Source organism: Protobothrops mucrosquamatus, unplaced genomic scaffold (genome assembly GCF_001527695.2).
Source record: "Protobothrops mucrosquamatus isolate PMUCROS unplaced genomic scaffold, P.Mucros_1.0 scaffold193, whole genome shotgun sequence".
NCBI classification, from domain to species: Eukaryota; Metazoa; Chordata; class Lepidosauria; order Squamata; family Viperidae; genus Protobothrops; species Protobothrops mucrosquamatus.
Window position 1 is genome coordinate 142,621 of NW_015386549.1, and position 16,081 is coordinate 158,701.

General features: G+C 38.0%; 1 protein-coding gene across 1 annotated transcript in view; it reads left to right on the forward strand.

Annotated features, from left to right (window-relative positions):
• Window positions 1–15,026, forward strand: part of MSRA (methionine sulfoxide reductase A) — a 113,807-nt gene extending 98,781 nt beyond the window's left edge. Inside the window, exon 5 of the mRNA XM_015813766.2 lies at window positions 13,034–15,026. Coding sequence (XP_015669252.2) covers window positions 13,034–13,198 — 165 coding nt within the window. The 3' untranslated portion in view covers window positions 13,199–15,026. The remainder of the gene's footprint in view (window positions 1–13,033) is intronic.
• The last annotated feature ends 1,055 nt before the right edge of the window (window positions 15,027–16,081 follow it).

The window sequence follows — 16,081 nt, forward strand, 5'->3', positions numbered from 1 at the left end:
ACCCAAGTCTTGCAGCTGTTCTTCATATGTTTTAGTCTCCAGGCCTTTGATCATTATAGTTGCTCTTCTCTGAACTTTTTCCAAGATCTCAACATCTTTTTGTGATATGGTGACCAAAATTGGTCCAGGTGTGGTCTTACTGGGGTTTTATAGAACGGTACTAATACTTTGCGTGATCTTGATTTTATGCCTCTGTTTATACAACCTAGAAATGTATTAGCTTTTTTGGCTGCTACTGCACACTGCTGGCTTATAGTCAAGTGATCGTCCACTAGGTCTCCAAGGTCCCTTTCACAATTGCTGCTTTTGAGCCAGGTCTCACCTAATCTGTACTTAAACCTTTAATTTTTCCTACCTAAATGTAAGACTTTGCTGTTCTCCACATTAAAACTCATTTTGTTGGATAGGGCTCATTGTTCAAGTCTGTCAAGATCTTTTTGGATCCTGAGCTTCTGGGATGTTGGTTATTCCTGCCAGTTTAGTGTCATCTGCAAATTTGATGAGTTCTCCTTCTATTCCCTCATCTAAATCATTAATGAAGATATTGATGAGTACTGGGCCTAAGATGGAGCCTTGTGGTACCCCACTGCTTACTTCTCTCCATGTGGATGTAGTACCATTTCAGAGTTAGAAGGGAACTTGGAGATCTTCTAGTCCATCCCTCTGCTTAGGCAGGAAACCCTATACCGTTTCAGACAAGTGGTTGTCCAATCTTTTCTTTAAAATCTCCACTATTGGAGCATGCACAATTTCTGGAGGCAAATTGTTCCACTGATTAATTGTTCTAACTGTCAGGAAATTTCTCCTTAGTTCTAGGTTGGTTCTCTCCGTTGTATAAACAATTAAACAAATAATATATTTAATGCATAAACAAATAAAATAAATAAGTATTGTGAAGAGTAAAGGCTAGAAAACTATGTCCAAAGAGCTTCATGTTGCTGTGACCATGATTGATAATATTATCAAGAGATTTAAGGTACATGGGACCGTTGTCATCCTTCCTGGACATGGCCACAAGAGGAAAACTGACACCACACTGAACAGAACAATAACTTAAATGGTGGAGAAAAGAAACCTCAGAAAAGATCCTAGCTGACCTCTAAGATAAAGGATAACAATATCAAGTCCACCATCCCTTATTGTCTGACTAAGAGTGGCCTCTATGGTTGAAGACCCATGAAGATTTGGTTTCTGAAAGCCAGCACAAAAAATAGATTGAGGTTTGCTAAAATCCATGTTGATAAATTACAGGGCTTTTGGGAGAATGTTCCTTGGACAAATGAAACAAAATTCAAGCTTTTTGATAAGTCACAGCAGCTCTATGTTCTGAACAGTGGTTCTAAACATCAAGATATCTTTCTGGGTGTCTGTCAAATTCCTGGACCCGTATGGCTGGGCATTTTTTGGATATATTTGTACATATATATTAGTACCTGGGAAACTGAAAAGCAAAGCACCCACCCAATGCCATTCTTATAAACTAAACTAGGCAGGCTGCCCCAGTCCAAGTTTTTGTTCGAAGTAAGATAGATAAGATAACCTTTATTGTCATTTTTTTACTGTGGGCACAACGGCACACATCAAAAATGAAATTTAGTTGCCCGCTGTCAAAGTGAAACACATCATGCAAGAAAAAAGATAAAAGGGAAAGGGAAAGTGGTTAGAAAAATATTAATTTAATCTGTTAAAATTCATTTTGGCTTTCTTTTTGTAAAATAAATGATGACATGGTGTTGTATGTCATGTGTTGTTATCCATCTGAGGTTGTATTTACCTATTTTTAAGGACTGCTAAGGACCAGATAATTTTTACTATGTCCTAATTGGTAAAACTATAGAACTTGAAGAGGATTTAGGTTTACTTTCTTGTTCTCATGACTATATGTTAGATTCAATTCCTGTTGCAAAACAAGGAGATTTCTCTTTCTGTCCCTCCCTGTTGTTATATTGCCTGCACACTTCAGTGAAGGGAAACCTTTCTCATGTTTGCCAAGGAGTCCAAGTGAAATAATGGAGTTGGCTTGAAAAGCATAAACAGTGGTGGGCAGAGCTATGTGGTCCTGTGATCAGAAGCAAAGAAATGCTGAATCCCTTGTAGAGCAAACTTTGGGACTTTCAGGCTTACATAAATGGGCAGCTGGAGGGGAAGAGAGGAACCTGTGTGGAGAGAGAGATTCCTGCTATACTGATTTCCATGCACACACCTTTTCTAGAGCTATCAGGTCTGGGTCATGAAAGCATGAATGACAGCAGCTGGGACCATCTGAAATTTTGTGTTCCAGATCTAATTGTTCTGTCTTTTCAATAAAACTCTTTTTAATGGCTTTATTTTGTTGTGATATTGTTTTTGTCCTTTGCTTTAGGTAATTGCTTTGAAGCCTGGTGCTAACATTTTTATACTGTTACTAGCTGTACCCAGCCACGCGTTGCTGTGGCTCAGTCTGGTTAAATCGTAGCGTGTGTTGCTTTTACGTCCAACAGATGGTGCTGTTTTTCAAAAAAAGCATGTTTTTGCCTGTCACAGGTGTGACATCTATATAATACTAGGTATATAAAAATACGCACGTATTCGAATGCAACGTTGTGTCAAAATTTCAAAGCAAGAACTTTTGGAGATTTAAGATTTTGAACAAACGAACATTTACATTTTTATTTATATAGATTACATTGCAACATAAACTGGCTTATAATTTCAATTCTTCTCAAGGGAGAGGATCACTGAGGAAATGAAGTGATGCCCTGAGTGGTAGAGAGCTCTTAAAGTAAAGGGAACTCTAACTTCTTACCTATGAACTTTCTCATTTGTCTTTGGCAGTTGCTGCCAGTCCTTTGCTTGCTTAATCCTTGTACTTCATAGAGGAGGTGCCTCTTGTTCCTACACCCATCTATTTTCTCAGAGAAGGCAATAAATAAAAATAATTACAGGTTGGAAGAATAGCAAAACATAACACTTTGTAAGAGTTTCTTTCCTTATACAGAAACTATACAGGGTGTTGCCAACATTATTGATCTCTAAGGTCATGTCCAGGGAAGTGCATATTGTGAATCACTAGGCAGTTTTCCCATCCCTACGTATGTTATTATTAATGTGTAGACCTATCATCCTGTGTCAGCGGAAAACTACATTGTGCTGATCTTCTGCTAGATTTATATTTCTGTGTCAAAAACAAATTATCCACTATACAAGCCAGGTATCTGATCTCTTCCTCCGTCCAAGTCATAGAGATTAGCTTCCAATGACCAGATGGAGCAAGTCATGTTCATAGTAAATGTTAATAGCCAATAGGAACTAGGTAGATCCCTATCTTGGATGTGTTATCACTCGCCCTATAATGGAAGTGTCATAGATCATTTATTTAGCAACTGTTGTGTAGGATAAAGAGAAAAACACAGTTTTAATAGTGGACAACTATAGACAACTCCCGCTACAGCAGGGTGAGAATGGAACAGGTCAGTGAGCATCTTCATGGCATGTTAAGTGGGATGTGAGAATGAGACTAAAGGTTTATAGGCAACAACAGTAGGGATAACACCTTGAAGAGACAAACTATTTTCAGACCTTCTATCCTCTTTCTGCTTTGTTACAGTAATAAAGGGAAAGAAAAATATCAAGGTATGGCTGGGGATTCTGAATGGACTGATTGGTCATCAAATGTTTCATGGGGAGCTATGCAGTTGGGGGAAAAAAACATCTGCTATTTATTTTAAACTCCGCATGTCATCCACAAGTTCTTCTATTCACAACTAACCTAAAGAACATTCCTAGAAACAAACTAGGGAGGTTGTCTGGTGAACCATCAAAGTCTACTTATTGGATGATGCAGTAAGTGGATTGTAAACAAGCAATATCCTTATGGTGCTTCTTAAGGGCAGGAGTCTTTTGAGGGATTCACTTGAATCCTTGATTTAATACAGCAGGGTACATACATACATACATACATACATACATACATACATACGTGTGTGTGTGTGTTTGTGTGTGTGTGTATGTATGTATGTATGTATGTGTATGTATATATATTTGGTTTTTTGGGTGGGTAAAAAGCCTTTTGTGTTCTTTCAGAAATTTAGGTATCTGGATGTGCTGGGTATATGTTTTTGTTTAAACCTAACCTTCTAAAAGGTTGTAGAAATGTCGTCTTTGAAGTGGGGAGACCCTACTTTTAATATCTAGTAGAAATACCAAATGATGCAAGGGAACTGCTTGTAAATGAAAAGCTAGGGAATGTGTTAGGTTTTAATGGCTGAAAAAGAACAATAATGAGAGAAGCTGCCCCCAATGGAAAAAAAAAGAGGCTTGGATCAGGACGGATTTTCCTAAGCTGATGCCTTCTTGATGTGTTCCTGATGGCTCATGATTCCTGCAGTCAGTCTACATGACAAGTGATGGGAATAGTCATTCATCCCCAGGTTAAGCCAAACTCAGTTAAAAGATGGAAAGAGAAAAATTAGACTGTTCATTTCATTTCTCTTCGCACCCCCACCTCTAGAATACTCTGGTGCTTTGATGAATCAACTGAACCTGACATTAAAGGAGAGGGAGGAAACTTCCTGTTTCTGGAAACTTCCTGTAATCACATAACTGATCAGTTTTGAGATTTCACAATGCTTGCTGTTTCCTAATTAGGACATGCTTAAGAGGGAACAGTTGGCATTCCCGTTGGTGAGGGCCATGTGTTACCTGCAGTCGGCCAAGTCGAGAATGAGCCTGATTTCTCTCTTACCTACGTTCTGCAATCGGCAGCTGCTCCGAACAGGTGCTGGCTCTCTTTAGAGCAGATGGCACCAAAAGTGAGGTTGTTGGCAAGTGCCTCTGCAAAGCAACCCTTCTTCTCACTCATATTGATGTGTATACAATGTGTCACACTCAGCCAGGCCCATTTTTTTTGTTATACAGCACTTCCGTTTGCAATAAAAGGTCAGTGAGAGGAAGGCTCGGATTTGGCCTGATAACTTGTGATCTAAGAAGAGTTGTAGTTTAAGGACCAGACCAAATGCTTTTAGGCTTTTTCTATTATGATATCCAATTCACTCAAAGAAACATGCATTAATGGGCCCTTAATAAGCAGTCAAATCTTTAGATTTATATCGAAGCTTGAATATTTTGATTTTTTTAAAAGAGGTAGTGCAGATTATTCCAATTAGACATACTTTCTTTAGCAAACAGACATAAAAATTGTGCTCCACAGAAATTGGTCCTAGAGTGAAGTGGGCAACTCAATCTGGGTAACATTGATTGTAGCTTACTTGCTTTGCCTAATTTCCTCTTTCCCACATTTCCTTTTAAATGATACTTGCCTCTGCCCTTTCCTATACCCCAAAAGCAAGGTATTTGATCAAGTAAAAAGAAAAGTGAGTGGTGTATTAATCACTCTGTGGTTTCCATCTTTGAGACCCATTAGTGGGGATCTTACAGCATTTGGTCTTTGTGAATTGTGATGTGAACTGTTTTGTTCTATGAGTTTAGAACTACCATAACTAAATTTTGCATTTCTTCAATTTTTCACTGCAGTTCTTAATTCAAGAAACATTCTGGAAGTTTCTGTATTTTTGTCTTAAATATATTTACAAATGTGTATATTTAGCTAAAATATGCTAAGAAATACAGTATGTTCCCAGTGACAAAATAGATATAGAAATAACATACAAATATATATACATGTTTTGTGCTGAATACCTTTTAAAATCCCCCATTATAATAGGAATTGGATAGAATTAACTTCAGGTTGAACAGATATGAAAGTGACACAACCCATAAATAGCCATAAAGAAACTGATTTCCCATCCTTGGCTGTCAATTGCTTTCTCCCCCTCAATGAGAGAATTTAAACCTGGCAAAGGAAAGTAGAGTATGATTGGCTGCATATTCAAGTATCTGTTTATGCCATTTAGTGGAGTCAGTAGTAGTAAGTGGTACAGGAAATGCCTGATTCTTCAGACTTCCATTTATCAGACAGTCAATGCAATGAACAACATTTTATTTAAACTGCAACTCCTCATATAATGGACTGTTTGTTTTTGTTTCTTTCAAGAAAGTCAGACAAGTGATATAATATATATATTAATTTGCTTCATGTGTATAATTACATAAATGATGTTTTATGTCATTTGTGCATGTTTATTGACATATGCAAATGACATAAAATTGATGCAATTGAATAATTACACAATTACTGAAATAATATAAAATATGTCAATAACATAAATTTGGATGCAGTGGATGTTCAGATTGGAAAGATAGCCTATGTGCACCAACTGGTATATTAAACCAAGGTTTAACTTCTAGTCATTAGCATGGGGAGGGGAGGAAGGGGAGGCAAATGATAAAATAAGTATTGTGACATTGAATGCAACCTCCACCCTTTTTTTGTATATGTGCCATGACATATGTCAAGAGCAGACTTTCCATTGACTAGTGCTTGCTTTGTCATTCTGATGAGTCACAATCTTCAAGTGCCTCTGCTACAGGCTGAAGTTTTTACTATACCAACTATAAATATCAGCTAGGAGAGAGTACCTAGCTGATCTTGGTTGGTGTCAAAAGATTAAGCTCTCTGGTTAGCACTGGAATGGGGATCCAGCAGGAAATTCCTGGATGGTAGGCTCAATTGGGGAATTGAACAAACATTCCAGAAGGTAACAGTGGCAAACTAGAAGTCAGGCTCATCTTGCTTTTTTATTTCTGCAAATTGTAACTTACCCTAAGTTGCTTAGTGAGCTGAATGGAGTATGTTTCTAATAAATAAATCTGGTTAATTAATCCACTTTCTGAGTTCATATATTACGCCAACCCAGAGACTAGCCTATACAGTTTGATTTGCTTAACATGCTGAGTTACAAAGAAACCAGCCAAGTTACTGCTGATCAATTTAATGTGTCATGTAAATGCATCCGTTCAATCTTAGACCATGGGTTGTGTGCATAGAGCTGACTTTCTGGTTTAATAGATATGCCTGTTGCACTATAGCATGTACTGACTTTTCCTTAGCAGAATCCTATATAATGGCAAACAGTCCAAAACACAACCCTTTGTGACACAACTGCAGTCCCTTTGTAACATTCAGGATAAAGTTCAGATTTAGTAGTACTGTACTGAGTCATCAACCACAAAAAGTATATGATTTTTTGCCTGCTGATCATCATCATCATCATCATCATCATCATCATCATCATCTCAAGGGAGCATTCAGCATTTTCAGGTGCACTAGCATAACCATTAGCTTTAAAGTATTCACTGTGGCATGATATAAACATTCGTAGGCATTGCTGTAGTCAATGAAGCATGGATAAACCTCTGTCTTACGGCAGCCATCTGATCTCATGTCCCTTTTTTGAAACTTATGGGTTCATTTACTATTTCTCCATTGTTCTCTATAAGATCTTCAATAAATTGTTTATATAATGAATTACAAATTGTTAATAATTTATCTCTCTTGTACCTTTTTTCTTCTGCACAAATATATAGGTCAATATTTTCCTAATATCTAGGCCACACTCTTTTGTTCTATAGCTACCTCTTGGCACAAAACTGTTAATACTTTAGCTACCTCTTCTCATACAGCATCAAACAGTTTGGTAATGATTTCTGCTTGACAGCTGGTCTATTGCCTTTCATACCTCACTTTTTAGTAGTCAATTTTGAATATATGTTCTCTTTACAAATGTTTCCATCATTCTACAATCCTCCCTGTAAAAGTATTTTATCTTTTTCTGTAGTTAAATGGTACTTATTCCCAACTAACTATTTTTGATTTTTAGTCCCTAATTTATCCTGGAATAATGGCTTGTGTAAATTTTTATTTGCATCTTTTGTTTTGTATTATTTATAAATGCATTGTGTTTCTTTTTAGTTTTAGTATTGGAACTTTAAATTGTTTAAATTTTAAATTGTTTTGCAGTCCACTGAAAGAAACTCTGGCCATTGGGTTGATGAAAATTATTTTTCATGTGGTCTTGATAGGTGCGTACTCTGCAAAGTGCAGAAATGGAGAGAATGACAATAGCTTTTTTTCCTTTGCTTAAGTTGAACCAGTTACTGTATAATATGGAGTGCATAGGGAAGGGAAGTGTTCACTGTGTGTTTGTCAACTGAAGCAGTTATACAACAGGGCCATCCAAAAATGGAATTCCTCTCTTGCTTTTGTAGTATATGTGTAAGTTGAACCGCTTGCTTCTCTTTTACCAGTTTCATTCCTCACAGCAGGTTCTTCTTTCATGACCCTGTTGCTCTGAAGTCCCTGGTATCTAAATCAATGGCTCCAGTTTATGTTAAAAGGCTTCAATTATCACCTATAGAAAGTCAATACCTGATCTCTGGAATATGCTAAAAGACCATATCCTCTTAATATCATCAGATAAGCATAATGATTCTCAAGCTGAACTCCATTCCTTTGGCATGTCCATGCAGTTTCTTGTCAACAGTAGAAAAGTGGCTGCTTTTGCCTTTGGAAGGGATTTTTTCAATCTTCCACTTTAGTTTATATCACTGAGATTTTCTGGTGGTCCTACATTAAAAAATTAACCAGATTTGACTCTGCTTACCTTTTTTGAAGTCAGGCAAATTGTATTAGTGCAGACAAGGAGCACAACTAGGAGCATCAGCCCTAACTTTATTTTAAGGAACCATTAAACAGATTCTTGCAGAACTAAAAATATTTCTCCCATCCTCTCTTTTTAGCTTCCAGGAAACTAGGCAGAGTCCCCTCTGAAATGTTTCCCCCTCACTTGTGGACTGAGCTATCTCTGTTGTCCTGGCTGTAGGTCTTCCTCTTGTCTTCCAAGGTCATTCCCACAGACCATCACAAGTTGGCTAAGTGCCGATACTTTCTGAGATGCTTGGATTCAAGTGTACCTTAATCTTCTTTGTTAAAGCTTAGATTCCTGGTCTTTTTTTCTTCATGGCTACATCACATTCATTCAAGCCAGAGGAAAAAGAACTGACCAGAAGGGGTTGGTGCATTTTCTTTCTCCCTGGGCACCAAGACCCCCATGCGTGCTTGGTTTTGCTGATCATTTTAAACAAACAACTGGAGTCGAGGCAACCAGATGAGGCTGACATCTGCTTCTTTGATTTGCCAAGTCATTGCTGTTCCATAGCTAGCATGGATGAGAGAGGATACTGATGCCAAGTTCTCTTGGAAAGGCACAGTGCATTCTTCACGTCTCTCTCCCTGTCTCTCCCTCTTCCACTGGTTTTGTTCCTTTCCTACAGTATACTAAGGAGTGCATCTGAGGTGGTTATGAAGCTGCTTGAAAAAGTGCAAAGAACTTCTCAAAGGGCTGGCCCTGTCTGGTGAGGAAAACAAGAGCTCAAGAGGTGATCTAACAGCCCTTATGAGGAGATCATGCCACAAAAGAAAACCATTTCTGCCTAAGATGCAGTATTTGTAAGCATTGAAGGATAAATTAGGTTCAGATGAAGGGCTTAAGATAGTAGAATTCTGGGAACATGGCCTTAAATGGTCACTGAAGCACATTCTTTCTGCACAAATTCAAAAAAAACCATTGTATATCCAGCACTTTTTAAATATATATACACACACAAACTCACGTTTCAGTGAAGAACACAGAAAGCTACTTCAGCATACTAAGACAAATGACCCAAGTAGCTCAGTGATGCTCTTCAGATAGACATAGGCACTCCCACCCCTATTTGGAGAGGCCACAGGAGAACAGGTCCACCTGGTTGAGCTTTGGAGAACAGAAACTTAATTCTTGGACAGATTGGGAGAGCATGCAGACTGTAGGAGAAAGAAGAAATCTGCAACAGTTTCTCAATGAGAAGATGACCTATAGTAGTGACTATAGGACTGCTGAAAAACTCCAATGGAAGGAATTATTTCAAGATTTTGTCTTTTTAGTGGAGGGGGATTTAATTGAAGTGTGGAAAGCTAGGGAAACTACAGATTACTGGAAAAAAATATTGTACAATAGAGGATTAGACACTTACATGCATCCCATGGTTACCTTATAGCTAAAGTAATTTAAGATCCATATACAGTACCTTACACATGGAAAAATTTTCAACATGCTACTTTTCTTTTAAATTATATATTTAAAATAAATCCTCTGTCATCAAATTTAATAAGAAACTTAAATGTTTAAAGGTCCTATTTTTACTTCAAGTGCTATAGATTCTTCTTAATTTTGGGTAGCTGAAAAAGTTGCATAATGTGGACTTTAATTCTGTACTTAAAAGAATTGTCTGAAGTTCTGAATGGCTCATGGAAACCATAATCCAATATAAATATTTTAGTAATTGTTTTCCTAGCAGATTACTGTGAGGAAGTGTATGGAAATCAGCTAGCTCTGATATGTTCTTGGCATCTAATAAAATTCCCAATTTTATTAGATGCCAAGAACATATTTGCAAACTAAGATTGAAAGTTGATCCTGCAGCATGGGGACTTGTGGACTTTTATCTGTTAGGAAAATTATAAGCTGACAGAATCTTTTCTGCCAGCTGGATCTGGATGAAGGACCAAATTGCATCTCCAATCTTAAATGATGGGTCCCTAAGAGAAGAGACTTTGAACTTTCCAAAACCATATTATATTATTCTAGATATTACTCAAAAGCTTGAGTGTAAACCAGCTTCAAGCAAATTCTACTTTTACTTCCCCAATCCACTGAAATCTGGCATCAAATGCACAAACTCATTTAATTGGTATCAAAATTAAATCTAGGCTGCCAATGTAGGCAGTTCTGAGAATCTGAAAGTTGAAGTTTATATGTCTCAAGGACACCCAGCTGGGGAAAGTTTCCCTAATATTTGTGCATCTTAATGATAAAAGCTGTTATCAGATTATTACAGAATAACAGAGTTGGAAGGAACCTTGGAGGTCTTCCAGTCCAGTCCTGTGATCAAGCAGAATCTCCTTATGTTCTTTCTAGAGGAAGCAAATACAATATACATATCCAGAATTCATCCAATTTTCTAATTATCTGAAAACTTTGGGTGCATATCACACCATCTCTGCATCCAATTTTGGTTGCCACGATGTAAAAAAAGATGTTGAGATTCTAGAAAGATTGCAGAGAAGAGCAACAAAGATTATTAGGGGACTGGAGGCTAAATCATATAAAGAATGTTTGCTGAAATTGGGTATGTCTAGTTTAATGCAAAGAAGGACTAGGGGTGATATGATAGCAGTGTTCTAATGTCTCAGGGGTTGCCACAAAGAAGAGGGAGTCAAGTTATTCTCCAAAGCACCTGAGGGCAGAACAAGAAGCAAAAGATGGAAACTAATCAAGGAGAGAAGCAATCTAGAACTAAGGAGAAATTTCCTGACAGTGAGAACAATTAATCAGTGGAACAACTTGCCTCTAAAAGCTGTGAATGCTCCTACACTGGAAGTTTTAAAGAAGAGATTGGACAACGATTTGACTGATATGGTATAGGGCAGGGGTGTCAAACTCAATTTCATTGAGGGCCGCATCAGCATTGCGGTTGCCCTCGGGGGGGCGGGGGTGTGTGGCCAGGGTGGGTGCGGCCTACTGGGTGGGTGTGGATGGAGTGGGTGTGGCTTACTGGGTGGGCATGGCCAGCTCTACATTGTTCGCCTCAAGGGTGCCTGCCTGGGCAGATTTGAGGGTCTCTGGTAGAAGGGGGTGGAACCGGGGCAAGCGCCAAGGCATGGTCCATTTCTTCATTCCTCACAACAGGTGACACCTACCCAGCATGCACCCAGGGGGCGGGGCCGACACAGCAGACGCTGGTTCCTCGGTGTTTTTAGATGGCCTTGTGGAGCTAAGACTGAATGCGTTTCAGCATAGATGGCCACCACAAAATTGTACATTGGCTCCCGGACAGCCTGGGCCAGGGCCAAGGCAGTGGCAGCCGTTCCTTCACTATTTCCAGGATGGCTTTGCGGGCCACATGAAACCACTTCGCGGGCTGCATCCGGCCCCCGGGCCTTGTGTTTGACATGTCTGGTATAGGGTTTCCTGCCTGAGTAGTGGGTTGGACTAGATGACCTCCAAGGTCTCTTCCAACTCTGTTGTTCTATTCTATTCTATTCTATTCTATTCTAGTTTTTGTAAAATGGCATAATGGGTTGAATGAAAATAATCCCTTTATTGTTGCATATTGACAACAGTACTAATGCATTAATGCGCTAACATTTTCTTTAGTGCACACTCTGTCACTTCAGTTCAGGAGGACTTAGTGTGAGAAACTTCTATCTTTCCCCAAAACTGAAGGAATATCTCCATGGGCATCTGTTTGTTGCAAATGAAAAGGTGGAAATGACTGTCAGGATCTGACTGAAGAAACAAAATGTTGAATTCTTTCAGATCACTTTAATTGTCTATTGTAAGAAGTATCCAGTGAATGATAGCAATTATGTAGAAAAGTAAATACTGATAATAAGAGAGCTCATTCCAGCGATTATTTTCCTATTTCATTTATTAAAATATCCTAATTTAAACTAAAGTTATGGAAATGAATGCTTTAGTTTTCATTCAACCAAAACATTTAGGAAAATACTTTGCTGAGGGTGATCTTTTGTTATTAGTAATAGGCCTATAATTCTCCTATTGTAAACTAAAACTATCACAGAATCATTTTTTTCCTGTTGTCTTTAGATCCTTTGTCCAACGATAGATCAGAGATCAATATGTAGTATTCATATTTCTACAATTGTATCTAGTCACCTGCAGACGTTTGGGCTCAGGAATATTGATTAGATTTATAATCTGAAGGGATCTATTCAGATTAACTAATCCCTGATTTTTGACTACTATAAAGCAGTAGGTCTCACCTTCTACAATGAGTAGACCAATGTCATCCAAGGAGCTTCTAATGAGTATGGATTTGAATTTGGGTTGCCCACTTCTAAATTAATTCTCTACCCACCATGCTATACTTGCTCAAATTCACATTAAACCTAGATAGCCAAGCATGTTCTCCATTAAACTGTTAAATATTTTCTCTTTCTTATAGAGTTCAAAGTTATGTTACTAATCATTCATATGACTCTTTATAAACAATTCCTAATAAGATTCTTTCCTTCTCTTCCTTTTATCTTTGGCAGGCATTGACAGAGAATAGTTTTGGGGTCATCACAACTGAAATCCGCGAGGCTCCAGAGTTCTACTATGCTGAAGAATATCACCAGCAGTACCTAAGCAAACACCCTAATGGTTACTGTGGACTTGGAGGCACAGGGGTTTCCTGTCCTATTGGTATTAAAGTATGATCCTTACTCACAGGGCACATATCCAACATAAAGAATTGTGTTTTGGATTTTTACTGCAGACTTCAGTGTAGCTTTCACAAATATAAAAACAGTGGCATTTATTCTCAAGGAAAGGCATAGTATCAAGTAATGCAAAATTAATTGTGGAATCTTCTTTGGACTATTTCCTTTTGAGTTTAGATAAGAAAAAAACACATTTTTTAAATAGAAATAAATTCATTACATTTAGAAAATCTGCATAGTAGAGGAGGATTTTCTGCTTAGACGTAGTTCTCTGCCTTTTCAGAGGATGAATAACCTTCTGATACTGCGTAGGATCACTCTTAAAAATATAGGAACATCTGAAATGGCACTGACCATGATGATTTATATCAGAGACAGGCAATTTCTGAAGTCATGAAGGCCGCAATGGTCTGTCTCTGGCATGTTGAGGGCTAAACTCTAAATGTGCAATGTCCATTGGTGCAGTGTTTAAAAGAGTTATGTTTTTTTAAAAAAAACAAATAAATGCACAAGCTATTGCAAGGGTCAAGATTAAGGAAATCTCACTCCTTAAGCACTCTCCCAATCCCTAAAATGAGGGGGAACAGTTTGAAGATTTTGGCTCTCTTTATTGGCCAGATTTGCAAAAGTGATCATGGTAGATTGTATGTAACATATAGGCTGCAATTTTGCATACTTATAATCTTGCTGAATATGTATGCATCTGAATCACGTTAGTGCCATATAGAGTGATATATTTTGGGTAGGATTTGCTGGGATTTTATATCATATAAGCTAACATAACTTTTTACATTAATACTGTAAGCTGAAGAGTTAAGGCAAAGATATGCATGTCATGTTTAAGTAACAAGAAAGAATATTAGCAAACTTATTGGGGGGAAAGTTTCCTGGGAATGAATTGAAATTGAGAAAGAGGAGCCAAGGGCAGGGTTAGCATTTCCACACCTCTCCGCATTTCTTTACTCAAAATATCCAATCTTGCAATTCACTTCATAAATTATCACCAGAGATATAATATTAACAGCGAGCTATTAGCCTGATAGCTCTGCCTCAGATTGTGTTCCATTATGTATATGCTTTTTGAAGTTAACTGCTAAATAAATTTCAAGTGGGAACATTATGTAGCTATAACCACCCTTAATAACTATTACATTATGCAAGAAATTGGGTATTTGCTGAAAGTAAGTGAGGGATGCGAGAACATTGATGTTGAGTAAGTTTCTTAATTGATTTCTCGGCTTGATTCTGAAATGTAAAGGGGAAGCTTGAAGTTTTATGTAGGCTCTCCACTCACAGATTTCTTTCAGGCCCCAAATATTTGTTTCATACAAATATGTTTAAGAAGGTGTTCCGTAATTCTTTCACCAGTCCCAATCTCTTATGCCAACACACACACACACACACACACACACACACACACACACACACACANGAGAGAGAGAGAGAGAGAGAGAGAGAGAGAGAGAGAGAGAGAGAGAGAGAGAGAGAGAGATATTCTCAATATTGGGAAGGGATCATATGCAGAAGAAGCAAAGTATTCTGTTGACCTGAGAATTGGTCTGAATTGGTAGGAAGACTGTATCAAATATATCACAATAAAGGGCTGCAAATATATATGATGGTTCATATCTGCTTTGTACTGTTATATTAAGTATATGAAATCCAAGTCTGGGACTTCACTTTTGGCTCACAGCTTGGTAGCCATGGATCAGATACTCCTTCCTGGAGGTCTCCACATAGCCATAAATATGTACTCCCAATATTTGTGGTGCATCTCTCTTCCAAATGCTCTCTTGTAATAAAGAAATATGGGTGAAATTGTGAACTGGTCTCATCCTTTAAGCCACACTCACACAACCACTTTCAGCTATTTGCTTTTCATCCTGTTGGTCAGTGATGGAAATCAGCAAATGGTGATTTGTTATTTGATATGTTGCAAATGCAACATATGGTGCGTTTCAGTGTCGGACATTGGCACAGTCTTACTGTGTACTGTAACTCTGCCTTCCGTCTTGGACCACCCCCATCACTTGTAATGCCTGGTTCCTATAGTAACAGAATGTATTGTGTTGAGCATTATACCTCTGAATTGTTCTATTGTTCACTGTCAAGGAAACCAGCACTATCTATAATTTCCCAGCCACTTGGTGAAAAGGAAATGAAAGGGAGAACGGGTGTAATGATTATGTTGGTACCTTACTCCTGCTATCTTTGCTTCTGGCTAATATTGGTTGGTGTGGGTGTGGGTATTCTACTAAGTGAGATCTCTTTGGCAAAACAATGTTCATTGCCAAGGAGCAATCACAAATTACAGCTTTAGAATCACCATTGTTTAAGATGAAGAGTACTGTTGGAGTTTGTATTCATTAGCACATCTGATACCATTTGATTCTGGGTTTTGCAAAACATCAAAAGAGGTTTTTATCCTACCAGGAAACTTATTTCTCATAGTGGTTGCTTAATGTAATGCTGTTGGATCATCATTTCAAACATGTCCTGCCCAGCCTGCCTCAAGATTGTATTTATTTGTGTATTGCCTAGAAATCCTACTGATCTGTTCATTGCTTTTGGCTTCTTGACCTTTGTGCCCTTTGTATAGCGGTAATGAATAATTTGCCTCCTTAGTCATTTTATGTTAGTGTGATCTAACCTATCCAAATATAGGATAAATATATTTTCAGAGGGGCTGCTGCCTTTGCCTCCTGCAAGAAAACAGGAGAGATGTCTGGTACCATTAAGAATCACGGCCTGTCTCCATTTCTTCCCAATCGTTTTCTAACCATGTCCCATGATGTTACATTCATCTTATTTCAAACCATGAGTGAGATAGCTTAAATATTTCCTATCCCTACCACTATTAAAGTTGTATCCCCTCCCCTG